This window comes from Aspergillus foveolatus, assembly GCF_047715535.1.
Source record: "Aspergillus foveolatus strain CBS 279.81 unplaced genomic scaffold BDW70scaffold_2, whole genome shotgun sequence".
In the NCBI taxonomy this organism is placed as follows: Eukaryota; Fungi; Ascomycota; class Eurotiomycetes; order Eurotiales; family Aspergillaceae; genus Aspergillus; species Aspergillus foveolatus.
The window spans coordinates 991714-1017550 of record NW_027396066.1 but is presented as its reverse complement, the minus strand read 5'-3'; the positions used below and the strand labels follow the sequence as shown (position 1 = coordinate 1017550).

The following is a 25837-nucleotide window of genomic DNA, read 5'->3' as shown; positions in this document are numbered from 1 at the left end:
ACTTATGATCGGCTGAGCCCATCCAATTCATGCACCTCAGGCGGCTTCGCCGCACTATCGAGTTCCGGGATCGGGTCGGGCTTCGCAAATACGCCAAGCCCGTGGTTCGGGCCCGACTGGTGTCGGAAATGCTCGTCGCTCCCGCTGATCTCAGAGATCGGGCGCCCGCCCTCGGAGGGCAATGGCGGCGACAGCGACGGGCTGAATGTCGAGCCAGAGGGATACTTAGCCCCTGCGCTAATGGTGGTTTGGCCCGGGCTGGAGAAGTGCGAGTCTACGCAGACGATCAATACCAAGACCGAATTCGACCTGGGGACTCAAGGTCGACTGCAGCTAGAGAGGAAACATACCTTGATACGGCGAGGTCGGCTGCTGATACCCATACTCGCCTTCTGTGGCTGGCCCCGTCCCGTGACCGGGCGCATAGCCGCCCTTCCCATCCGCACCACGTCTCTTCCTCCTCCAGAACCAGAACGCGGCCAGCAGCAAGACGAGCGCAGCCACAGCTCCAATCACAATCCCCGCAATTGCGCCTCCAGACAACCCCCCGTCGCCTCCATCAGTTGTGTTCGCCTCGTCCAGAAACAACTCATATTGATCCCCGCGACTCTGGCTCCACGCGGCCGGCAAGACATTCTCGTGCGGACACGTCCCGTTCGCACAGGGATTGATGCTGCAGCATCCCATAAACCGCGGTTGGGTGAAGTTGCATGTGTACCAGTTATCGTTGCTCTCGCCGATGCAAGTGTTTGGTCGGATGGAGTCGAAGATGGACCCGTCAAAAGAGGCGGCGTAGACGTCAGGGCATGGGTTAGTCGAGTTGGAGTCGGTGTTGGTGCATGGATCAGAGCTGCAGCAACCGACGAAGAAGGGCGCCTCCGGGCAGACATACCACGTTCCGCCAGAGGGGCAGCTGAAGTGGCAGTTTTCGGAGCCGGAGGTGCAGTCGGAATCGTCGGAGCTCATTGTGTATGGGTCGGTAGGATGGGCGGATAGATCAATTGCATATATGCAAAAAAAGTTTAGGAAAAGTATGGGCGAAGTTTGGGCAAAGTATGGGAGAAGTATGAGAGAAGTTTGAAGTCAGCGGGTCGGGGGACTCACGTTTCATAATAGGGGACCCCGAGGCCGTCAGGCTGTTGGCTGTTTGTGCCGAGCAGAGAATTAAAATCAAATAATCGAACACCTGAGGCCCGCCGTCTAACGATAATTGGCAGTCTGCAAGGCTGTGCTCATTGCTTTTGGGCTCACGAGCTGCTGCTCTTTGCTGGCTAAGGTAGCTCAAACTTCCCTAGCGGTGTTGGCCCGACCCAGCTCCACCACTGTCAAGCCCCGTTCGAAACGTTCCGCGCTAACTCCGCCGCGAAAGAGGCTGATTGGCTGACTAGCTGCAGGGAAATTAGTTGGCCCCATTGCTCTACGCAAAAGATGAAGAACGGCGGGCTTAGTGCTGACCCAGTCTCGCCGCCGGGCCTGCGCCGAGCTTTTTTGGGGCCGTGCGGCTGAGACTGAGTGGAGACTACGAGGACAAGGACGGCGGAGAGGATGAGGATGAGAAGGCTGGGGATGAATCAAGATTGCCATGGTTATAAATATCCTCTGTATGTCATCCCAGCTATTACCTTACGGTATCATCACGGCTCAACTCCTCTCGATTCGTCTCTCGATCTGCATCGTCAGCCCTTCGCTAGAGTACGAGCCGGCGAGTCATGCCTTCTCCAATTGTCAGTGAAGCTGTCAGCAGAGACCGCGTCTTGGCAGCATCCTCTTACGCATTTATCCGCCTCTGATCGCGGCGGTGCTGCTGGGGCGAGACATATTGCGGTCGGGGTCTTTGGCCGTATAGCCGTTGCTGGTGGGTCGGCCTCGCTGGGCTATTTTCACCTGCGACTGGGGTGACCGGGGAGACTGGGAGATTGGAAGATCGAGAGACTGGGGAGATTGGGAGTTTCGGGTGATAGGTTCCTTGATATATGCCCAAGGATACATGAATCTCGCGGTCGATGGGTGAGCCCTGTCGCTCTTTATTGGTAGGAACGACACCAAGATCCTTTACGAGAGAGAGCGAGAGGCAGGGGGTTCAGCCTTATCTGCAGATTAGTAAACCCGGTGAAGACAAGAAGATAATTTAAATAACCGATCGCGACCAAGATAAGCTGGTTGTCAGCAAACTCGCCCTCAAGAAAACAGCCCTAACTTTCCATAGCGTTCTCTCGCTAGTGTACTAGTATTTCCACGGCCCGTACGACCGACAATGGCAACTGATGGATTCTTGATGTCGAGTCCCAGTTAGAGTACGCCATGCATGATACTTTACTTTTGAAGCAAAAATGAAGACTCCGTCCACTGTCAATACTCAGTTCCGTCCATCTCGCGAAATCTAGCCGATTCCCGTGGCCGGCTCGGCGATGGGTTGTCCTAAAAAACCACGCTTTACCACTCTTCGCTTCGTCTTCCGCCCATTATCGCAGGAATGTCTGTAGAAGAAGAAGAAGCGGAAGAGATGATGTCGAACGGTTTATTTGTGTCTGATTGCTCGATGCGAATGGAAAGATCGGCTGATTATGGGATTGCGCTTGGAGATGGCTAAAGGATCCAATAGGTCACCTGATGTGTCATTTATGGCAATTCGCGACCTTAGAGCACCCATTATCCTGACAGGCCTTGGGGACAGAAATAAGGGAAGATCATCTTGTATTATGCTTTAAGTCGACATTGAGATTCGCGAGGAAGGAGTCCTGCGAGCCACTCCTTCATTATGAGGTACACTCATCAAGGTATGAATGGCCTCAGCCGTAAGAGCACGGCTGTGTCTAATATATCTTGTTCTGCCCCAAGGATGTTGTTGCTTTCAATGGTTACTTGGTCTAAAGGATGCTTGGGTTGTACCATCGAAGCAAGAACCAAGCTAGGTACAGCTCCGGCTGCCGTGAAAATCTGCCTATCCCACACCCTGCCAAGCACTTTCAAGCCTAGAGTATAAACGGTTGTCAGGAACAATTAGTGAGCTCCCCTCTAGCTAGTATATTATTATAGTCAGCAATCATCGCGTTTCATTCCCGCTTTCTCAATGTCGAAAGCTCAAGATAATCATTATATCACCTCTATTCTTTTTTCGAGAGTGTATGCATCCATTTCCACAACCCTGAGAATAGTCCTGAATGTCTAAGACTTCTTTCCTGGCAAGCGGTGCAGGTAGTATCTCGCCAACTATCATTTAAAGGAGATCTCAAGACTTCCTTGCTGTTCGTTTGCTGTTCGTTCTATATAACGTGTCAAGTCGGACATGCTGCGTTAAGGGGATCTGCTGTTATCTACATAAACACGTCTAAACATAAACACGCCCAAGGACGTTCAAACTACGAACGTAGCAGCGGTAGCAAGTAACTATATCTGCATGTTCCCATACTACATATGCTAGACGTGAAATTACCTACCTTTAGGAATCAATCAAGTTTACAATGGAATACCCCTAGCCTCTTTGGCCTAATACTTTCCCATGAGCGTCTTCACCTCCGTTCCAAATACGTTCATAACACTTCCTTCCACCATTCCATTTTCGGCCCCCATCCCGTTCAGTGTCGTCTTCCTGCTCGAACATTTCTCCAGATACTTTCTGAAAAGACCAAGGGCTGCTCCCGCGTGGACCTGTATATGATGGCCCAGAATCTCGGGCAACTTCCGCGTGGGACGCGGGAGAATATGCTTTTCTTCGATGGTATGATGCATCTATAGATGAAACGCAAAGCGGGGCCCCTTGGCGATGAGAAGCCGGTCAGACATGACCTGCGGCCGCCTACCGGTTGTGGCGGAGCATGGCGTGCCAATTATATCAGCTTTAAACATTTTATTCAGGAAACGAGGCGCACGGAGTATTACATTGTGCCTGACTTGGCTGTAAACTTGAAAGTCCTGAAGTCTTACTCTACTCACATCTCCAAACCGGCCGGCGACCGCAAAAGGCCTTATACTCCTATTCTGGCTTACTGCCAAGTCTCGGCTACTGTGGGGTAAAATTTCACGTTACCCATCAGTCTAGGCTGTGGAGCATTCCATGGGTTAGGGTTGGAGTCTCCTTGTATCATCTGGGGCCTTTCCCCTTAATAGGCGGTGGATTCCAGCTGCGTGTGTACTGTTCTATGTTAACTGGCTGCGCTTATGATTTTATAGCACATGGTAAGCAGATAACCATTAGTGGGTCCGATCATCGCAAGTCACGTCACTGATACTAGAGGGTATCTAGCACTATCTACCTTGCACGTATCCACTAATCCAAGCTTGACACAGCACGACAGAATAAAGCGAAGGGAGCCTTTATGGGTCCATGAATAAATATGGTATTCGACCTCGACCCCGACCGCTTGCAGCAGGATTGCCTCGTTTGACATGCAACTGCCTGCATCGAGAACATTATTTGTATTCTAAAAAGTACTTCTTGTTTGTCTTGCTTCCTGCGTAGGAACGTCAGTGCATGCAACGGTGGTATACCCAATGATAAACACTTAACAGCAGACGTTTTCAGACCCTGTCTGCAGGCCAATTGAGATCCCTCTACGGGAGGCCATCCTCCATGTGTTTCATGAATGATAATGATGGGTTCTAGTGACGCTGAATGAGGCTGCTGAACTGGTTACAACACCCGCTGGATTTAAAGCGTTTGGCTTTTGACTTGCAGAAGCCCCGAGTACATAAGCCTTTAAATCACTAGGAGCCTATCTGAAACTTGGAGTAACGCCCTTAATATGTAGTCAGGTGACTCTGCGCGCCCTACTCTATTCTCCTACTACTCTACCAGCTTGAGTCGAAACAGGCGCGACACCTGCCGTCAAACCGCGGTGTCTAGCTTTGAAAAGATAAATTTTTAAATTAGAAAAGCCCACAAGCAGTCACAGAATCCGGTCTGGATAAAAATGAGCAGTGAGTGAGATTCTATTTGCACAGTCTTCTAAAATCGCATCACGGTAAGGTCGACTAGCATGGCATTTATTCAAATTCCCCTGGATAATAAAGAATAGACCGACCATCCACCCGCCATATATCCCTAATTAACCAGATTCGCCCGGAAGAAGCGCGCCAGCTTGCCAAACGGGATAAGCTCTATGCGATCGTAGAGATCGACGTGACCAGCATTAGGAACCCAATACAGCTCTTTCGGCTCCACCGCGCGCCTATACGCATCCTCACTGAATTCGCGCGAATGCGCCCGGTCCCCCGAGATGAACAGCAGTGGCCGCGGCGAGATGGACTCAATATCGTTAAAAGGATAGAAGTTCATGAACTTGGAATTACTCGACAGTGTTGGGTGCGTTGTCAGATTCCGCGTTGTGCCCTCGGGCGTGAACTCGCCCCGCGGGGTGCGGTAAAAGTCGTAGAACTCGCGCTCGACGTCGGTCGAATTTGCCGTGAGAACTTCGGGCGTGCCGCCGGTGTACTGGGTGGCTCCGCCGTTTACTTCAACCCATCGCTGTTGAGCCGCGGATGCGATGACCCGTTTCCGCGCCGCGAGGGACTGAGAGTGCTGCAGACCATGGCGGTTTACAGCACCCATGTCGTACATGCTTGCTGTCGCGACAGCCTTGATGCGCGGGTCGATCTTCGCGGCGCTGATGAGGAACCCCCCGCTTCCGCAGATGCCGATGGCGCCGATACGTTCGCGGTCGACAGAGACGAACTGCTGGGCGTCCGAGCCCAGATAGTCAACTGCCGCGCTGAAGGCTTCGGCGTAGAGATCCGGCGAGACGGCATTGCGTGGCTCGCCTTCGCTGCCGCCCCAGAAGGGGAGGTCAAGCGAGACGGTGACGAAGCCGGCCTCGGCGAGCTTTGTGGCGTAGAGGTTGGCGCTTTGCTCCTTCACGGCGCCCATGGGGTGGCTGACGACGATGGCAGGATGGGCGTCCGTGAGGCTGATGTTGTTGAGGATGAAGAGGTTGCCAGCAATGGTGGTAGCGTATTGGCTTGGGAAAGTGATGGGGTGGGTGGTCACGATGGGACTGTGGTAGAAGTTGTTGGCGCCGAAGGACATGTTTTGAGCGCCGGATGGCACAGCTAGGGCCAGGGCGCCTAAGAGGGCGAGGGTAGGTTGCATGATCCGCATTGTAAGCGTCTCTTGGTTCTTAGAATTAGGAAAACTGCTCGAAGTCTGGTGAATGAATGTGAGAGAGACTGGCGTTGGGAGGGTATTGGCCTTATATACTGCAGTTGAGGCCGGTGATCTTGCTTGGGCGTTGTGGTCCACAATAAGTAAGCATAAGCCGATCTGCAGACTTAAACTTAAAATTACCACGCCAGTGGAGCCTTATGCAAGTTGCTGATGCGTGGGGGGACGGGGCACTTTCGCCTGGATGCATCTAACTCCTGCAGAATGCTGGTGCCTGCAGCGAAAGTCGGTGCCTGGGGGGTATTTAGGTGGTTAGATAGTATGTACTGCACACTCCTATACCTGAAATGTTTAGAGCTGACCCACATATGCAATTGGCTTACTGGCGTACTGCCCTGACGTTTCCAGGGACTTTTCTTTTTCTTTTTTTTAAGCTCATCTGTGACGTATGACCAATGGTGCGGTGCGAGGTCTACTGATTACCCAAGGCTGTAGCCGGCTCCCGTCTATGGCACCGTTGCAGTTTTACCTCAAGGATTCATTAATGGATATCAATCATATTTCCAATGTTTAAATTGCACAATTAGCCGTGCAAATGATAAGCTAGTGCTCTGCATATAGTGACGTGGACTAAACGGCACGATCTGCTTATCAAGCCCTAAGTCATGGGAGATCTAGAAATGGCTTATTCTTAGATCACCGTGGAGATTGAGACTGTAAAAGTTTAAGCTGAGGTATACTTGCTCGCGATCAACTGTAGAGGCAAGTTTAAGACTCTATCAAGTTTACTAATTGTTTTACATGAACTGTATAAAAGGCAAATAAACCAGAAAACTTCAGGTTACTGAGCCTGATAAAGCACTTGTCCGATAAATGAATGCAATCCTGGCTTTGTGCTCGTAATAAACTCACTCTGACAGAGCCCTGCTTTTGGGAAGGATGAATGCTATTCATGCTTTCAACAAAGTATACTGCGATTGTGAACAGTACTCTAAGACTAACAAAGTACTTTTTTTGGGAAGATGAAAGACATTCAGGGCTTCATATGTGAAGGACCAAGGTAAGGGTACATATACATCGACTACAAATGCATAAATAGCCTTGTCAAGGAGTCCACTGAAGCTCAAGTTCCGTTTATCTGATTTATATCTACTGCTCTTTCGCAACCTTTATACTTGCAAACTACCACAAAACCGGTAGACGCACAACCTTTGGCAAAATTCAAAATGTCATTTGCCGACGCCTCCAGCCTAACGCTCCTTCGACTCCCCACCGAAATCCTCCTTATGATAGTCAAGCAAATGGCCCCTTCCGCGCTTGCCGCCTCTGTCCACACCTCAGCTCGCCTCAGGGCGCTCAGCATCCCGGTATACGACTCACTACCCATCGAACAAGTCCTAGTAAGCTTCAAGCACGTTTCCGCGACCGATGACCACCAGGCAATGGCCCTTCTGCTCCCAAGGATTCGACGCGAGCTCAGATCTGACCCGTACGTAGGCTACGCGGCCCTAGTAGCCGCCTGCACAAGCAGCAACACGCGCATCATTCGGCGGCTCGCGATCGATGACGGGATCCCCTTTGATGCTGGCGCCAGATACTTGGAGCCAACGCCGCTCCTCGCGGCGATGAAGAACAAGAATACGGGCCCGTTGGGGATTCTCGTTGCTGCGGGCGCTGAGATGCGTCACGTTGTGCACTACAGCAAATTATCGAGGCCGAGGTATGTTCCCACGGACTCGAATAAGGCGTGGTTGCATCACGCTGCCATCGCGGGACTAACTGGTGCAGTCAAGTATCTTTTTGAGATCGGCCATGGGTGCAACATCGACTGGACCGATCACATGGACTCGACTTCGTTGCTGCTAGCTGCCGAAAGGGGGCATCTTGATATTATATCTTTCTTGCTGGAAAAGGGCGCTCAGACTGACCATACGGACTTAGAAGGCAGGACGGCCCTATTCTGGGCCTCAAAAGGCGGCCATGTGGGTGTCGTCCGTCTTCTGGTCGCCCAGGGCGCCGATTTGGACAAGGCTGACGAGTACGGGCGGACTCCTATGTTGGCTGCAGTTCAGCACGGGCGCACCGAGGTGGTCCAGTTCCTTCTGGATGCTGGTGCCGACAAGAGGAAGCCGGATATACACGGAAATGTTCCTAGAGACTATGCGGAGCGGAGCCAGTACAGGGAAGAGTTTGCAGGCATCTTCGGGTTTCCGTTGCTCTGATGGTTAATAAGTGATCGATGTCTTTGTTTCCTGCCTTTGGAGCAATGGGAGTCCCTGTCTATATCTTGAATGTATTATCTCCTGAGCCCCTGATCTTACCTCCGTGCCAGTACGGTTTCGTGTAGTGGGCATTGTAAATACTGCTTGACTGCGCATGACAGGCAGAATAAATATACTGCTAAAGATGTTAAACACGTAGTGTGAGACTCGTAGTAAACCCCGGACGACCGAGAAGCATATGTGGTTAACTGCATTATAAGTAGGCAGGACGGTCAAATGTAATGTCATCTTTTCTCACTCCCAGTTTCAAGGGCATCAAAACGCCCCAAATATTAGGGTAGATCCCCTAATAAATCTGGTACATCAGCAGATTGAGGGACTAGGGTTGTCCTACGTATGGGGAGGTTCAGACTACGGCAGTACTGGGCACAACTGGCGCCACACCGAATAAAGTATCTCCACTCCGCTGGATTATACTATAAGATGTAGCAGAGTTAGAGTTCTATCCTTTGCTCCAGATCCCGTGGATCCAATGCAGTCGATGGCCTATTCGACGAGCTACACTGGCCTGTGAACAACGAGGCACCATAGCGACTCTCGTATCAGAATGACAATAGAACTAGTAGCCTAGTGACAGCCCACCGACGACGACGAATTCGCTCGGCTGTAGCTGATCATTGAATATTTGAGTCAGCTTCAATGGCAGCCTATCTCGGATAGATAGTGCTAGGGGTCCGTTCATTCAAATGGCCTCCTACTTTAGTAGATATACACAAACTCATCGTTCTCCCGGTCCGTCAAATCCAAGAACGCATTATTCCCAGTCTGCTGGTCCTGACCATCTTCACCCGCACCCACCGCGCTCTCATCCGAATCCGCCTGGTGAAAGTTCCCATGCATCGAGCGGTCCACCATCTTTGCGGGCTTTCCATTTGCCAGACGCCGCCGTTCCTGGCCTTTATTCATCCAGAACAGCAGCAGCCACTGCATTCCCACGACGGCAACCAGGGCCGAAAAGATGCCCAGACAGGCCTGCAGGCCCGGGAGATACTCCGGCGAGTCCTTGTCGTTGAAGAGCAGCGGACCCACGATGTTTCCGCCAGCCGAGGCAGCCTGGTATAGACTCGTGACTATACTCTGCTTGGTCATACCGGCGGTGTTTCCCACGACCCACGCAATGATGATCGGATTCCCGCCGAAGAGGAAGGCAAGCAGGTAGTACCCTGCCATGAGGGCTCCCTGTGCCGAGTCATCGCGTGGCACGGCGTAGAGAACTCCCAGTCCTGCGACAACGGGGAGCATAAACAGCGCAAGAACAACGCTTTTTAGCCGCGCCTTCTGTGCGAGATAGCTGGCCAGCAGGATGAATATCCATTGAAACGCGCCGAATGGCATATTCAGCAGCGTGGTCTTGTATTTGTCGAACCCCAGCCCGCTGAGGATCAATGGACCAAAGACGTTGGTGACGCCCGCACCGATGTTGAGCAAGAGCGCCATGGCGACCCAGAGGTAAGTCTTGAGTTCGAGCCCTGCTTCGACGACCTGGTGCATCTTGAACTCGCGAGAGCCGGTGCCAGTTTGGTTGGCGCGGAGCCGCTCCATGGCCTGGAGCTTCTCAGTCTCATTGAGGAAGCGTGCGGATGGAATGTCGTTGTCTAGGAAGACGTAGATAAAAGGGGCAGAGATGACAGTAATCAGACCGACAAAGAGGAAGATACTATATCATCAACATTAGCCCTTCTCGTCTAGGTTGAGACTGATACTAGTAAAGTAAAAGGTGCAAGGTAGGAGGGAGGGGCCCTACATCTGCCACTCAGCAAGCACATCCGACCTGATATGGCCCAGTCCAAACGAGAGCGCCGCCGCAACCGTTGTCGCGACTCCGTTCGTACTGTACCATGCGGCGACTCGAAGCGGCTGCTCAGCACGACGGTACCAGCGGCTCGTGATGATACTGAACAGCGGCAGGCATCCGGCTTCGAACAGACCGAGAAGGAACCGGGTCGCCATCAGCCCGCCGAAGCTGTGGCAGGCAGCCATGCACGCCTGCGCAACGCCCCAGCCAAAGACCAGAGCTGGCATCAGGATGCGATGGGGCACTTTCACGATCAGGAACGACGAGAAGGGCTGCCAGGCCAGCTGGGCGATAGGGGCGATAGAGCCAACTAGGGAGTACTGGTTGCCGGTCAAGTTTGCGTCCTGCTTGAGGCCGAATGTGGCGCCGTAGCCGAGCACGGTCTTGTCGAGGATCTGGAGAAAGTAGACCCAGACCAGGATGGTGAGAATGCGCTTGTCCGTCTTGCGGCGGATGGCCTTGTTGTCATCCTCTGTCAAAGGGACGCGGACCGTGTGGATGAGGTCTGTAGTGACGGCCTTTGGGTCCAGGTCTGGGCCCTCGACATGGCAGGTAGCCGGTTTGGCCTGGGGAGCGGCCATTGATTGTTCTTTTTCTCTGTTATTCAAGGGCTTAGAGGGGGTTTGTGCGAGGAGCGCAGTGGTGGGAGCGTCGTTGCTATAAATGCTGGAATATCTAAATTAGGGTTTTTACAAGTTTTGCCTATGCACCCCCACGATGTCTCTATTTTCCCCAGCCTGTGCCCCCACGAAGTTTCCCCAACCCCCACGCAAAGTGGGATAGACCCTGGATCCCCATACTGACTGGTAGATCCAGGGAATGGTTAGGTAAGGTCTTTCCCGCCTTTTCCAATCAATAGAAAAGAATATCAGACTGAAAGTCAAGAAATCGTGCAATCAGGTTGAAGAGATACCGGCTATAATGTCCTATTGATGAATGACGACACTTGGAGTAAACGGACACCATACCAGACGAATGGCATGATCGTCTAGGGCTGGCCACCGCGTCATGGACTTCGGCCAACGAGTTGACTAGACCAGACCGAGATATACTGATACCGATCTCAAGACCAAGGCAGAAAGGAATCAGTTAGGGCCTCATAGGGCCGGGCCACGGGATACATGTACTCAAAGTGGCAAGAGTATGAACAGTGAAGTTCTGGCCGGGTCGTAGCCGAGACCGAGGCATGTGTTTGCCGATCATACCCGTTCGACGCCGGATCTCTAACTTGCGGATACCCGAGCATGACCTTGATATTGGATGCGATTGAACGATTGAACAGTATTGTGGTATTCCCGACGGATGCTCTGGCATCGCGGACCATCGGACTGAATTCGGTCCAATCAAAGTCTAGATCGCCAAATCAACCATATATCGTCTCATATCTATAATATTTATACCAATCTATAATATACCATACCATATATATAGACAAGTTTTTTTAGCAACTTTCGATCAGACTTCGACTTCTATATCACAAGCTCGACTGGCCATAATCAGCCACTTTGATTAGGTAGGGAGAAACTCATACCTATCGATATCCAGGGAAGGCCTCATGGTATAAGGTTGAACTTCACCAACCCGCAGTCGATTGAACCCATTGACCAACAAGCTAGTCATTGGTAAAATAACCACGATAGCTCATCACAACTCTTGGCGTTTTCATACCAATCTTCCTACCTTGGCACTGTCAAAGCTTTCCTTTTTCTTTAAGTGCCGTTGTGGCTATCTTGGCAGCAGGCGGCTGCAGTTCCTCTTTGCTAGCTACTCACTGTACATTCGCTGTACAGTTTCATACATTGTTAGGGCAAGGCTGCACTGCTAGGTTTCTCAATGAGCAGAGGCTCCTTCTCCCAGAGCTGAGAGTGTCACGGACCGCGGTCTGGGTCTTGCTCAGATATCAGGAGCTCTGAGAGAGCGACCTTTTAAAGTATTTTATTTTCGTATGGATCCTGACTCCATCTCTATCAAGAGATTCCTCCTGTACAGAAGACTCCTCCCGTACGGGCAATTTTGCTCATCTCTCTTAAGGGAGGTCATTGCTTAAAACTCCGACTACTGCCTTCTCGTTTTGCCGGGACTTATCAAACTGTCACGGCCTGGAAGTTCCTCTAATATTATGGTAAATGTGAGGCGCTTTAGCTCGTGATTAGTGAGTCTGACCTTTGAGCTGGTAACTGCAAAGCAATCAGGAATAAAGGAAGACTAATGTCCTATAATTGTTGTTGGCTACCGAGATTTATAACCCGGACGCTTGAGATGGATATAGCGAAATATCAAGGTATTAGGGATTGATTATTTGGTCTAATTGGGAACCCTACGAAGCTATCAATATCTAGTCGATCCTAGGTACCTAGATAAGGCTCGTTAGCTACCTAGTAGGCAGGCTTCTTCTAGAGAAACAGATGCCTTGCTTTCAATAATACCTCACTTGAAGAGAGTTTCCTCATTAAGAGTCATCTGCTAATTAAAGTAGCCACTCATAATGTGATTGAGGCCAGAGCCCTAGCCGATCTCAGCCGGATTAAGGGCACAATCTCGAGCGGAGTATACCGCTCGATCAAGTTCGAGGGATACATTACAGCCAATCACGACGCAATATCTTGCGCTAGCGGAAGCTCGGAGAAACGGTCTTTGCTTGTTCCAGGCTTGCTTCCGTATGAGGTTTCGTCGGCGCGTTCTGGGCTGTCGATCGCCCCCAAATTGCAGGACTGAGTGCCGGCTTAGGGGTGGCTGTGCGTTGGTCCCTTGTTTCAGCTTCTACGGGGGCTTATAAGTATGAAATCAATGACCTTCAGGTAACTACCCCACAGTCCTTACTGAAGGATCGGATCGGCTGCGAGACCGAGTAAGTAATCCGTTTCCCGGTCCTCCATCAGAGCGTTGTTGTCTGCAATATGAAGTCCATCCTCCCACTCTTCACTTCTCTCCCTGTAGCCCTCGCCTGGCTCCCGGGCATCGACAGAGACATCTACTCCGCCGCAGGCACAAACATCTTCAATGTGACATCTGCCTCCAGCAAACGCTGGCTCCCGGCCTCGAACAAGATCCGCGGCGTCAACCTTGGCAGCCACTTTATCATCGAGCCGTGGATGGCCAACACGGCATGGAGCAACATGGGCTGTAGTGGGCAACAGTCCGAGTTCGACTGCGTGATGGCTCTCGGGCAGGAGACTGCTGACCAGGCCTTTGCGGACCACTGGGGGTCCTGGATCACGCAGTACGATATCAGCCAGATGGTACAGTACGGGCTCAACACAATCCGCATCCCGGTAGGGTACTGGCTCAAGGAGGATCTTGTCTACGCGGACTCGGAACACTTCCCAAAAGGGGGGATGAAGTATCTCGAGGATGTTTGCGGGTGGGCAAGTGATGCGGGCATGTATATCATCATAGATCTGCACGGGGCTCCTGGAGCGCAGCAGCCTAAGCAGCCATTTACGGGGCAGGTAAGTGGCAGTCTACTGGACATCGGCGCAGAGCGGCTTACTGAATATGCATGCAGTATGCCCCTACCCCCGGCTTCTACCAGGACTACCAGTACGACCGGGCGCTGGAGTTCCTCGAGTGGATGACGACAAGGATCCACCAAAATAACAAGTTCCGCAACGTCGGCATGCTTGAGATAGTCAATGAGCCTGTCCAGAACGCAGACCAGGCCTCCTCCACGATCAACAGCTACTACCCAAGCGCGTTCACTGTAATACCATCTGTCTTCTCATTCCCAACCGGCCAAGCCAGTGTATACTGACGTTTCCAAGCGCATCCGCAACACCGAATCATCCCTTGGCATCACCAGCAACAACTACCTGCACATCCAAATGATGAACGAGAAATGGGGCTCTGGCGATCCGACTCAATCGCTGACAGACAATTACTTCGCCGCGTACGACGACCACCGCTATGTGAAGTGGGACTCCAGCGTCGCCGTTGATAAGGAAAGCTATATCAGCGCCTCCTGTGCCGACGACCGTGGCGGCAACTGGCCGACCATTGTGGGCGAGTGGAGTCTCAGCGTCCCTGACAATGTCGAGCACACTGCAGACTGGGAGCCATCGTCCAAGACGGAATTTTACGCGAGGTGGTTTGCAGCGCAGGCGATTGCGTATGAAAAGCAGGAGGGTTGGGTGTTCTGGTCGTGGAAGGCGCAGCTGGGGGACTACAGGTGGTCATATAAAGGTGAGTTCATTCCTCTAATCTAGGAGTGCATGGCTAATTTTGTAGATGCGGTTGATGCTGGGGTAATTCCAAAGGATCTGGATAGTATCTATGACAACTCGCCCTGCTAAAGGCACAGTGGCAGGAAGAGCAAAGGTAGTTATTCGGTAGCAGGAAACGCCACGGCAGTAGAAGCCGAGTTGATCGCGTTCGAAAGAAGATGCGGCAACAATATTCAATCATTAACTGGCCATGGCTGATAAATGAAAAACGGTAGACTGGAACTCAGTTTCCTTTCCCTAAAGTCAAGAGCGACTCAGTGGATTTCTGCCATCAGCATTCAATCCGCAGGTTGTGAGTCCAAACGCTATCCAGGCACCTGGAGGACAGAGAAGTCCGCTTGTAATTGCTGGAAGAAATCTACAAGGACAGCGAGAATAAGTCTTTGGAGGGTTAGGCAGCATATCAAGTAGTCTATATTCCTCTCAAGGCTGGATTCGTACTCACGAGCAGGTAGTGTTCTATTTGGTACCACGCTGAGCGCTCCTGTCATACTGCAACCGCAGCACCTTCACGTACAACAGGCCCCAACATCAGTGCCTCGACCAAACTCCCTTGCTCAATCGACCCCTTTCCGGGATGAAGCACCAGGAGAGCATTGGCACTGGCTAGACTACCGACCCGAGAACTACGCTGTCCTACGCCCTCTGCCCCTGTACTTGTGGCATAGAGCCGTCCATCTTTGGGAGACGCTGTAACGATAGCCCGATGGTACTCCGTGCGTTTAGGGTCAAGCGGAAAAGCATGTGACAATGTTACTGCTACAACGGGTAGTCCAAGCGCCGGCGCAATGCCTAACGCAGCCCGCTTCTGGCCGAGGCCGATGAGCTTGTGTAGAGAAGGGAGGACAAAGAGATTCAATGTGACGAGTGCGGAGGCTGGATTGCCAGGGAGAGAGAAGATCAGTCGAGAGCTGCGTTCTTGTTGGCCTGCTGCAGAGGACGTTGGCTTGAACGGAACGGTGGCAAAAGTGGTCGGCTTTCCTGGTTTCATGGAGACACGGCCGAAGTGGATAGTCCCGCCGAGAGAGCGTTCAATGGTGGGCTTTAGCAGATCGAGCTCCCCCATAGAGACACCGCCTGTAGTGATAATTACGTCAACGCTGGTGTTGGACTTTCCGACTCCACGAAGAGCATCCCGTAGGCTTTGTTCGAGCTCGCCCGCAGGCGTATCGCGGGCAATACCTAGATCAACGGCGGGGAACCCCCATGATTTCAGGCAGGATAGGATCGAGGGCCGATTTGAGTCTCGAATCTGCCCTCCCTGAAGAGACCGGGGATCGTCGTGCTCTACGAGCTCGTCGCCAGTACTCAAAACACCCACGATGGGCTTCTTGAATACCTTGACGGTCCTGGTCCCGGTAGCTGCCAGCAGGCCTATTTCACCACCGACAGGCGTGATTAGGTCACCCCGCTGAAGGATCTTGGATCCTAGAGCGACATCGCTTCCTGGCTGCCGCACGTTCTCGTTGGGCTTGATCTCTCTAGTTAGAATCTCGACAGTCGCTTCTTCCTTGCCATCAGGCGTCGATGACGCTAGTAAAGTATCCTCCACCATGACTACCGCATTCGCGTTGGGCGGAAGAGGAGCGCCGGTCGTTATCCGGGCAATGGTGCCTGGCTCAAGCGGTGCTAGCGCTCCCCCCTCATTGGCGTGAGTGATAGAAGCCACCGGAAAGACTCCCTTTGTACTCTGACCGTCATCGGGAGATTCAGGGGCAATGACAGCATATCCATCAACGATACTTGCAAGGTATGCTGGAACCGCCTCGACGGCGTAAACATCTTCCGCGATGACGTATCCGACCAGGTCAATATTCACCGGAACCTCGATAACCTCCGGCTCTGGAGTGTGAGCTGAAATTAGTCTCAGTGCTTCGTCCACGGAGAGCATGGGATACGGCGACTCGCGGTATCGCCGGGTTGCCCCTGCTGCGGGGTCATTTGACCGCCGTTCAGAAGGCGTTGTATGTGCTCTTGGAACAACGTGTCCATGGCCATGACCATGAGAATGAGAGTGAGAGTGAGTATGTTCGTGATGGTGATGGTGATGATGATCATGTTGTGACTCTGACTTTACCCCAGCTTCAGCTTCGAGCTTCTTAATCCCTCCAGCGTGGAGCGTCCTCGAGTCCGCACCAGCCGCTTGGGTACATGCGTGGGGCAACAGTTTGATGACAGCTTCAAGGTTTTCCTTTGCACCTTTTGGGGAGCCGGGCAGAGTGATAACTAGTGACTTATGTCGGGTCCCAGCGACAGGTCGAGCCATCATAGCAACTGCATGTGTTAGTTATTGCTAGGTTTGGCCCATGCGGATGGACTCACAAGGCGTGACCTTCAATGACGCGGCAATCATGCCATGCCTGGTTATGTCAGTATCGTCCAACTAATCTATCAATGTACATACACAAGACCAGGTGCATGGCGGTGAAGGAGAGGCGTGACAGCCTCGGGGGTGTTATCCTTAACCGCAAAGCCAGTTCCACCGCTTATAAGAACGAGATTCACTGGACTGGGACTGTCTGCCCAGTCGCACACAGCTCGCTGGATTTGAAGTACATCGTCCGGCACTATCTTGGTGATCGGCTTCTCCCAAGGCCCGTCGGCCGGGAACACATCAGTCAGCGTGCCGATGACTCGATCAGAAGAAGGATCCTGGAATGCAGTATCAGAGACGACCAGGATGGCCGCCTTCAATCGCTGCTCTGCCATTTCCCTCGCTCTTTTGGCGATGAGTGTAAAAAGAGCGGGAGAAGGACCCCAAGAAGGTAGGAGGGGGATATCCGGAGTCGCGTTCTTCCGATCCGACCCCTCATTGACACCTCAGGCATTCACTTTCTGTAAGTCCTTTCCTTCTCCAACAACCACGAGAGAGATTCATTAACAGACCTTTCACACCAATTGCAACAATGCGAGTTCCTTCTCCCGAGCACAGTCTCCTTCAATTCCTTCGCACAGCACTTCAGGTTCATCACCGCTTCGTTTCCGGTTCGCTGTCTCGTGCGGAGTCCCCAATCTACGTCATCGGCAATCCCTCCGCCGACCTCGATTCGATTGTCTCAGCCCTCGTCTACTCGTACTTTGCCAACAATCGTGTTCCACGCGACTACCCACGCCCTCATGTGCCCGTGATCAACCTCGATAGTGTTTCTGCCGGACCCGAGCTTGGCAGATTACGCCCTGAATTCGTGAAGGCACTCCAATTATCTAGATCCGATGCGGGGAACACTGTGGAGAGCTCGCTGCTCAAAGAACACTTTCTGACTGTAGCGGACTTTGCGAACCAAGTGAAGGAACGACGTCTCGAAACTCAATTACAAGCTGATTCTGTCCTGGTAGACTGGAACGCGTTGCCGGTGCGATCTTCGGACACCCGCTCGGGGAAGGGTTCACTACCTAGCCTGCCAGTAGAGTTCACTGTCCTAGGCTGCATTGACCACCATGCGGACGAGGGGTTTCTTCCTCCTATTGCTAACACCCAGCCTAGCCTAATCGCGACGGCCGGGTCATGTACTTCCCTCGTCGTCACCGAGCTCGAGAAAATGGGCCTCTGGCACAAATCCGATGAAGTGCCTCCAAATGAAGAGGTGTTGGCGAAACTCGCGATGAGCCCAATCCTTATTGACACGGCCAATCTCAAGTCCAAAGACAAAGTGACCAATCTCGATATCTCGGCTCGCGATTTCCTCTTTCCCAAAGCAACCGCAACCGATGCTCTATGGGATGCGGATAGATTCTACACTGAGATTCAAGAAACAAAGCAGAATAGTCTAGATCTGCTCACCGTAGACGAGATCCTAGGCCGAGACTACAAAGACTGGGACGAGAAACCTACCAGACACGCTGATCAAATCCCGCTACGAATCGGTATCTGCTCCGTTGTCAAGTCAATACCCTGGATTGTTCGAAAGGCAGGCAATCCACACGCCTTTATCGACTGTCTGAAATCTTTCGCCTCAGAGCGCAAGTTGGACGTGGTATCTGTTATGACCGCGTTCAGCTCGAAGAAGGAGGTTCGGTTTTCCCGGGAATTGCTTGTTTGGGGACTCAACAGCGAGGGTGTGAATGCTGTAAAAGCCCTAATCTCTGAAGCGAGCTCGGAGTTGGGCTTGGAGGAATGGGAATCACTTGATGAGGGTGACGATGCTCAAGGCATCAAAGATGCGTTAAGTGCTCTCGAGAATGATTCTCAATTCGCGCGTCTATGGATACAGACGAATGTGGCCAAAAGTAGGAAACAGGTTGCTCCAGTTATCAGAGCAGCAGCTGCCTCTTTATAGCGCTATACTACATCTCTGGCTACACAATGCCCGGACTCACAACACCGTAGGCGGTGCACCAAAGGCACTACAATTTGGGCCGACGAACAGCGGTTGCCTTGCTCCGCATCCGCTAAAGGATATAAGCTATCCAGTTCTCCCTGCTGGGTGTCACCACAGCTATGCCCACGCAAGCCGAGACCTCTGTGTTTCGCTGTTGGATTCGCGGAACTAATTAACCCTATTACCATGCATGTCTGAGTACGTCTGAGCAGGAGGCGTTGATGTCTGGAACGAGCTGCAGACGAGCAGTGAATGTGATGTCAAAGTGGTACCCCACATTCAAAGCGTCCCTGTTGTTTGGTTCATGTAGCAATGACAGGGATCCCTCAAGTGAACGAACACTCCCCTCCCTCTCTTAGTCCATGATCTGGTGCATGGTAACCTTGCTCTATGCCATTTCTTCTCCTCAGGCTTTCTATACCTTCTATACCTCATAGCTAAATGTCGGTGATATCAGACTTTGGGGTGTAATGAAAGACCCGAGCCCGCCAATTGATGAGGACTGGACAGAGCGACTGTTCGAGTAGCCTACACTGGGCGAAACCGATGCTGTGACTCCTAAGCAGCCTGTAGGTAGAACCAGAGATGCTCTACCAATTGCTGCACTCTAGCAGCCATGGTCTTTCCAGTGATGAATACCGCTGGGTTCTCCCCTCGCAGCTAGACCATTAAAAGAAAAAAAAAAAAAAAAAGGGGCAGATTTCGAGCAATTATACGTTCACCCAGTATCTTTGTCATACCTGCATAAGCTCTAATGCGGCATTACCATGGTCGTCTATATGTATAGGTATGCATTAGCCAATTCACTAGACACTTCCCCGTTCTTTCTGTTACAGGATCTAGATCGTTACCCCTGTAGGATACTCACCCTTCTTAATTTTCAACCTCAGTAATGGCTAATATTTCTCTCGGCCAAATATTTTACCGAATAAGACAAGAATATACCTGGGACCAGCCCTAGAGAGCCGGTTGGGCCGGGCCACATTGCCTCGGGATTTCCGACACATACGGGGTGCAAAGTATAGATGTAGATATACATACGTGCGTGAATTCGGAGCGGTGTTTATATTCTGGTTCTGACCTCCAGACCCTATTTGTTTGAAGCAGGATCGTTCCTGGACCGTTATATACGACAGTGTCCAATTTGGGTGCTGGCTAGCATGGGATCACGCATGGAATTAGGGCTGCCAAGTGGTGAGGTCATGTATATCTCCATGATCAGAAGTTGCTTATCCACACATCGCAATTCCAATCGGCTGCTAATGCACCGAGTAGTTCTGTGCTCTATACTTTACTCTCCATTACCCCACAAGTTCAAGAAGAGATCATAACATGAATCGCCAATCCCCGCATTCAATCACATCCCACCGGGATATCCGACATCGAGCTACAAATACCCTCTCCCCACCACACCTAGCCCATCTATCCAACTGAATCGGATACAGCAATCTCAGACAGCAAGATGCCCCCCTGGACAAGCACGACTCCCTGGCTCTGGCTCCCAGAGTCGACACCCACATTCACATCCACACACAGCACAGCGCGCATCGTCCTCTTTCGCAGACAGTTCACTGTACCGACCTCCATCCCCTCAGCCAGACCAATACCAGTCCACGTCTCGGCAGACACGCGCTACATCCTCTTCATCAATGGGAAGCGGATCCTCTTCGGCCCCGCAAAGTCCTACCTCCATGAATACAACTACGAGACCTTAGACATTGCACCCTTCCTGGTCCCTGGACAGAAGAATGTCCTGGCCGCCAAAGTGCTCCGCTACTCACCTGTCAAGGAGGGGAATATGGGTATGGTACGGGCCGGGATAGGGGGGTTTATCCTGCATGAGAGCTCGGGTTTGTTGGGGGTATCGACCACCGAAGGCTCAGGCTGGAAATGTCTACCGGATGATTCAGTGCGTATTCTGTCGAGCAGCGAGTGGAACCGCGCGCTCGGGCCGGCGTTTATGCAAATCAACGAGGAGGTTGATGGCAGTCTGGCTGTCGAGGGCTGGCTAGATGGAGACTACGACGACTCAGCTTGGTTGGATGCGGAACGGTCGAGCCTGAAGACGCCCATGCTGCCGATCCTGGAGCCGTGGAGGCTCGTGCCACGGTCTATTCCGCTATTTCCAGAGACAGAGGGGAGGTTTTCTGCTATCGTCAAGCCCAATTCTGAACAGCCTGGGCTGGACCTGGCAGGGAGCTGGAGAAGCCTTTTACGGAATGACGGGAGTGGGATCGTCGAAATCCCACCAAACACGCGCACAGCGGTGATTCTTCAGAACGAGTCCCTCATCACGGCCTTTCTGGAACTGGGATTCAGAGGAGGCGCTGGCTCTACTGTCACCGTCCGCTGCGCCGAGTGCTTCGAGTACCCACCGCCAGAGGGGAATCCGAACCCCTTCGCACGGAACAAGGGCAATCGGGCCGATACGTCAGGAATCCTTGTTGGGCCAGAGGACTCTTATACTGTTTCCTCCAGTTCCACGACAGAGCAGGAGTGGACGTACGAGCCCTTTTGGTTCCGCACATTCCGCTACGTCCAACTGACCGTGTCCACGCACTCGCAGCCCCTGCAGATAACCAGGCTGATGTACCGACGCACGCACTACCCACTCCCCATAACTACAAGTCTCTCGAGCGTACCTTTAATCGAATCCAAGAAATGGACCATTAGCCTGAACACCTTGCTCAACTGCATGCAGGAAACATACACCGACTGTCCCTTTTACGAGCAGAACCAGTTCGCGTTCGACAGCCGCCTCCAGATGCTCTATTCCTACCAACTCTCATCTGACGACCGGCTGGCCAGGAAAACAATCAATGAGTTCCATGCCTCGCGGCGCGGAAGTGATGGGCTCGTCGAGACGCACTTCCCGACTCCGTTTCCGGGGGTAACCATTCCGATCTTCTCGCTGAGCTGGGTGCTCATGCTGTGGGATCATGTCATGTACACGGTTGACACCGAGGCCAGTAAACTGTTCGTGAGGAGGTACCTTGGTGGGATCGATTCGGTGCTGAACTATTTCGACTCGAGGATTTCGGATGCTTACAGCGGGATGGTCGGGCGATTTGGAGATGCAGACTCGGCCAACGATGAGATCTGGGCCTTTGTCGACTGGACAGCCGAGTGGTCTGTTCTCGGACCTGGAGGGGACTTCAAGCACCTTGCTGTTCCGCCTGCTTATCGACGGACAGGAGTGGCGAGCTACAACAGTCTGTTCTACGCATACGTGCTGAATAAGGCAGCGGAGGTGTGCGAGTTTGTCGGCCGGCTCGGCCTGGCGGAGGAATATCGGGCACGAGCAGAGAGCGTCAATGAGGCTGTGAGACGGCATTGCCTTCGCACCGACGAGGACGGTGAAGATATTCTGGTAGACGGCCCGGACAGCCCTACCACTGAACGAAGCCAACACGTCGCCGTCTTCGCCGTCCTTTCTGGTGCCCTCACAGGATCCCACGCAAGAGCTCTCCTCCGCCGCGCGCTCCACCCAGATACAAGGGGAGGCTATGTAAAGGCCTCGTACGCGCAATCCTTCTATCTTCTCGAGGCAGCGGTGCAGGTTGGAATCTACGATGAGCTGCGCGGGACGCTTGTACAACCGTGGACGGAGATGGTGGATATGAACCTCACGACGTGGGCAGAGTCGGCGGCGATGCCAAGGAGCGACTGCCATGGTTGGAGTTGTGTGCCGATTTATGATACAGTTGCCAATGTCGTTGGGCTCAGGCCTGCTGTGCCTGGGTACGGGAGGGTGAGGTTTGAACCGAGACTGCAGCTCTGGGAGGGTGGAGGGGAAGGGATCATTACTGCTGGAATCGGTGGAAATGGGGACAAGAGGGAAGTAAGGGTCGAATGGGAGAAGGAGGGAAGGGTTCTTTTGACTGTTGGGTTCGATTGTGAGGTCGAGGTTCCCATCGCCAATAACGATGGGAATGGAGAAGGCGACGAGAAGACATACCGGGTGAAGAAGATGAGAAAAGGGGAGACATTAATCCTCACTCCATATAGTTGACCTGCATTAAGTAGAGAGTGAGAGCTCGAGCTGGACAGGCTCTGCTCAGTCTATAAAAGCCTAGCCCTAGTTCATGTACATATACAAAAAGGAAAGAGAGAAACAAGCTAAACTCCATCTATGAGCCAAAATGCGGCGCATTCAGAATTAACCCCATCAGACATCCGGCCAGCGTTCCCGCAATGGGGATCGTCATGATCCATCCCAGTCCCAACAGCCCCACCCGCTGCCAGTTGACGGCCTTGAGGGTGCCATTGCACAGACCGACCCCGACAGTCGCGCCTGTAATGCACATGGACGTCGACACGGGCAGCTTGTACTGACTGAAGACAAGTACTGTAATGGCGGCCCCCAGTTCCATCGAGCACCCACGGCTGGGCGAGTGGTAGGTGATCTTATTACCCATGACTGTACGGTATCCAATTAGCATGTCTTCTCGGACGGCAAACGGAAGGGAAGGTGAGGGGCAAAGTACCTTTCATGATATTGTACCCGTATGTGACAAGCCCAATCGAGATCATAATCGCCAGCACAGCCAGCTGCCAGACAGGAACCTCCGCTTTCGACTCACTGGCCTTGCCGGTGGTCCAGGCAGAGTAAAGAACCGCCCACGGCCCAACGGAGTTCCCGATGTCGTTGGCACCGTGCGCAAAAGAGGCAGTGCAGGCCGTCAGGATCTGGACAAAGGAGTAGGTATGCTCGACCTCATTGGGGTACTTGGTGGCATGGGAATACACGCGCTCCATGCGAGCCCCCTCGGGGGTCCCATGGATACCCGACTGCGCGGCGTGGATGTCGTAGTGCAAACCATAGAGCAGGCCAACGGTGATCATGGCAGGAATACGCTTGAGCAGGATCTTGATGTTGTGCAGCTCGTAGATCTCGCCGGAGCCGATCGGGTTGTCGTGGAGGGTACGCATGGCCCTGGCCAAGGGGCCGCGGCCGCGTCGGAGTTTGGCGTGGAAACGCTCCTGGCCGCGAGCGACGAGCTCCTTATAGTCGAGCTGGGCCTCGGTGGCTGAGGCAGAGGGGTTCTTTTCCGACTGGGCGGCTGGCGGGAGGGGCTCGTCGACGAGGGTCTCTGGCGAGTCGGGCGGGAGGTCGTCGTCCTGCATGACGGCGTAGTTGGGGACGCTGGGGAGCTCGGCTGAGGTAGCGTCCGTCGGGACCGGACGGCTGAAGAGGAGGGGCCCGTAGAGGAACATCCACCACTTGAGGGTGTAGTCCTTCTTGATGACGCGGGCGTGCGCGAAGGGGACGAAGAAGATGGCGGAGAGCAGGCAAACGGCGCCGCCAGTGCCCAGGGTCACGCCGGCGACCCAGCTGGGCGGCTTCTTGGAGAGGCCGAGGTTGGGCGAGCCCTTGTAGACGATGGAGAGACAGCAGACGGTGCCGGCGATGAGGAAGAAGAAGGGCGCGGTCCAGACAGACCAGGGGACGGGGTTGCGGCGCATGTGGACGACGAACTTGATGAGGAGGAAGATGATAGCACCGAAACAGCCGGAGATGGCCGGGGCCATGCCCAAGCCGGCGAAGATGGCGCCCAGCCCGTTGCCCTTGTTCCAGCCCCATTGCACGGAGGAGGCGCCGGCCGTTGCGACGCCGACGCCGGCGATGGCAGAGACGAGCGAGTAGGTCGACGAGACGTGCGTGGAGTGCCGGGTGCACCACATCACCCACGAGGAGGCGGCGGCGAGGGCGCACGCAAAGGCGAGCATCTGGACGCCCGCGTTGCCCTCAAAAGCTTCGGGGGGGATGATCCCGTTCTTGATAGTGTCGGCGGTGCGGGCACCGACGGTCACGGCGCCGAGGAACTCGAAGATGGTGCCGAAGATCATGGCCTGGCGGTAGGAGATGGAGCGGGAAGAGACACTGGTGGCCCAGGAGTTGGCGACATCGTCTGTTGCGCGGTCAGTACGTCGCTGGGGAACAGCAGCAGAGGCAGTAGCAGTAGCAGCAGCAGTAGAGCTAGGTCACGTACTGGCTCCGTTGTTATAGGCATCCAGCATGGCAAAGATGGTGCCAATGGCGAAGATGTAGGTGTACTGGTCGAGCACCATCTTGACTGGCTTCTGTGAAGTCTACACTGACCGAGATGAGACAGAGACAAGAACCAGGGACCGGAAAGCTGGAAGCGTTCGAGTCCTTTTATGTCTGCCAGTCAGCGCACCACCCACGTGTAGACGGCCGTTCGCGACTTGGGCGGGCCATGAGCGCCCACGAGCTGCACGAGCTGCACCAACTGCGCCAACTGCACGAGCTGACCTGAAACACCCGAGTCTCGACGCCCGCCCACCCTGGACCACTTTCCAGAAGGCTGCATGCCATCGGCCGCTGTCTCTCGATTCTGGCCTCTGCCACTGCGTGCCCGTCCACGTTCGTGCAGCGACCCTCCCCATTCGCCGAGACTTGAACCCCGGTCCGACCGGGTCTATGCTTGGCGGCTTGGCGCTGGCCCGGCAGACAAGCTTAGGAACAGCTTAGGAAGAGCTTAGGTTTGATGTGGCGGCCAATGGCGGGCCCCGATCTCGCACGTGGTGGGGCCGCCGGCTGTCATTCGCATGGGCGGGCAGGACTGAGAGTTTCCTGTAACGCTTGTCTCTTCTTGCCAAACTCTTGACGTTGCTTGACTCGTCATCCACTGCGGCAGGACACGTGCTGTCTTTCCATACTGGATTGGTGCCTCGTCTACGGAGGACTGCGCTCTTTGAAGACCGTCCCCCGTAAAAATCCCTCGACTCGACTCAGACCGGTTTCGAGGTAACATCGGTCCCTCTAGCTAGCCTCAAGGCAGAGCCAGTAGAGCAGATGAACCAGGACTAAAGAGCCAACGAACCAGCAATTAGTAGATTGTATTATAATTACATATCCCCCTGCCTTCTCTTTACATTTTTGGATGTGATAATAGGCAGATGCTTACTCTACCAGCAATCGAACCGGGCAGAGGGTGCCTGACTCGAGAAGGGCATGGTCCTATCAAAGAGGCAAATATGAAGGAAAGAGCCCACGCTATCTTCCTTCCTACTCGTATCGGCCCCCCACGCCTCGCCCGATCGCCATCTGGCCACTGGCCTTTTTCTTTCCTTTTTTCTCACCCGCGTGATCTGGCCAC

The 25837-nt window shown here is 53.3% G+C and overlaps 9 protein-coding genes across 9 annotated transcripts; 4 read left to right on the top strand and 5 right to left on the bottom strand.

Moving 5' to 3' along the window:
* Nucleotides 1–2: 2 nt before the first annotated feature.
* BDW70DRAFT_155680 (uncharacterized protein) lies at nt 3–966 on the bottom strand (the record flags this gene model as incomplete). The annotated part of the gene is made up of 2 exons (XM_073740075.1): nt 3–274; nt 351–966. 2 exons carry the CDS (start codon nt 964–966, stop codon nt 3–5), a joined length of 888 nt encoding a protein of 295 aa, XP_073600838.1.
* A 3857-nt stretch (nt 967–4823) lies between these two features.
* On the bottom strand, nt 4824–6270 carry BDW70DRAFT_127122 (alpha/beta hydrolase). The gene has a single exon (XM_073735219.1). It carries the CDS (start codon nt 6092–6094, stop codon nt 5042–5044), a length of 1053 nt encoding a protein of 350 aa, XP_073600837.1. The 5' UTR covers nt 6095–6270; the 3' UTR covers nt 4824–5041.
* Nucleotides 6271–7323: 1053 nt separating this feature from the next.
* On the top strand, nt 7324–8319 carry BDW70DRAFT_155678 (ankyrin repeat domain-containing protein; the record flags this gene model as incomplete). Its single annotated transcript, XM_073740074.1, has 1 exon — nt 7324–8319. The coding sequence occupies one exon, from the start codon at nt 7324–7326 to the stop codon at nt 8317–8319; it is 996 nt and encodes a 331-aa protein (XP_073600836.1).
* A 714-nt stretch (nt 8320–9033) lies between these two features.
* On the bottom strand, nt 9034–10842 carry BDW70DRAFT_40597 (putative MFS transporter). Its single transcript, XM_073743938.1, has 2 exons — nt 10124–10842; nt 9034–10036 (listed from the first exon to the last, which is right to left on the bottom strand). The coding sequence occupies exons 1-2, from the start codon at nt 10753–10755 to the stop codon at nt 9079–9081; spliced, it is 1590 nt and encodes a 529-aa protein (XP_073600835.1). The 5' UTR covers nt 10756–10842; the 3' UTR covers nt 9034–9078.
* Nucleotides 10843–13071: 2229 nt separating this feature from the next.
* On the top strand, nt 13072–14463 carry BDW70DRAFT_146926 (glycoside hydrolase family 5 protein; the record flags this gene model as incomplete). Its single annotated transcript, XM_073738644.1, has 4 exons — nt 13072–13623; nt 13680–13874; nt 13936–14353; nt 14399–14463. The coding sequence occupies 4 exons, from the start codon at nt 13072–13074 to the stop codon at nt 14461–14463; spliced, it is 1230 nt and encodes a 409-aa protein (XP_073600834.1).
* A 380-nt stretch (nt 14464–14843) lies between these two features.
* On the bottom strand, nt 14844–17144 carry BDW70DRAFT_40576 (uncharacterized protein). Its single transcript, XM_073743937.1, has 3 exons — nt 16799–17144; nt 16717–16754; nt 14844–16668 (listed from the first exon to the last, which is right to left on the bottom strand). The coding sequence occupies exons 1-3, from the start codon at nt 17101–17103 to the stop codon at nt 14882–14884; spliced, it is 2130 nt and encodes a 709-aa protein (XP_073600833.1). The 5' UTR covers nt 17104–17144; the 3' UTR covers nt 14844–14881.
* Nucleotide 17145: 1 nt separating this feature from the next.
* On the top strand, nt 17146–18831 carry BDW70DRAFT_40575 (putative exopolyphosphatase). The gene has a single exon (XM_073743936.1). The coding sequence runs from the start codon at nt 17301–17303 to the stop codon at nt 18669–18671; it is 1371 nt and encodes a 456-aa protein (XP_073600832.1). The 5' UTR covers nt 17146–17300; the 3' UTR covers nt 18672–18831.
* Nucleotides 18832–20175: 1344 nt separating this feature from the next.
* On the top strand, nt 20176–22725 carry BDW70DRAFT_167672 (bacterial alpha-L-rhamnosidase-domain-containing protein; the record flags this gene model as incomplete). Its single annotated transcript, XM_073742297.1, has 2 exons — nt 20176–20272; nt 20309–22725. 2 exons carry the CDS (start codon nt 20176–20178, stop codon nt 22723–22725), a joined length of 2514 nt encoding a protein of 837 aa, XP_073600831.1.
* Nucleotides 22726–22843: 118 nt separating this feature from the next.
* Nucleotides 22844–24785, bottom strand: BDW70DRAFT_167671 (inorganic phosphate transporter; the record flags this gene model as incomplete). Its single annotated transcript, XM_073742296.1, has 3 exons — nt 22844–23133; nt 23201–24625; nt 24707–24785. 3 exons carry the CDS (start codon nt 24783–24785, stop codon nt 22844–22846), a joined length of 1794 nt encoding a protein of 597 aa, XP_073600830.1.
* Nucleotides 24786–25837: the final 1052 nt, after the last annotated feature.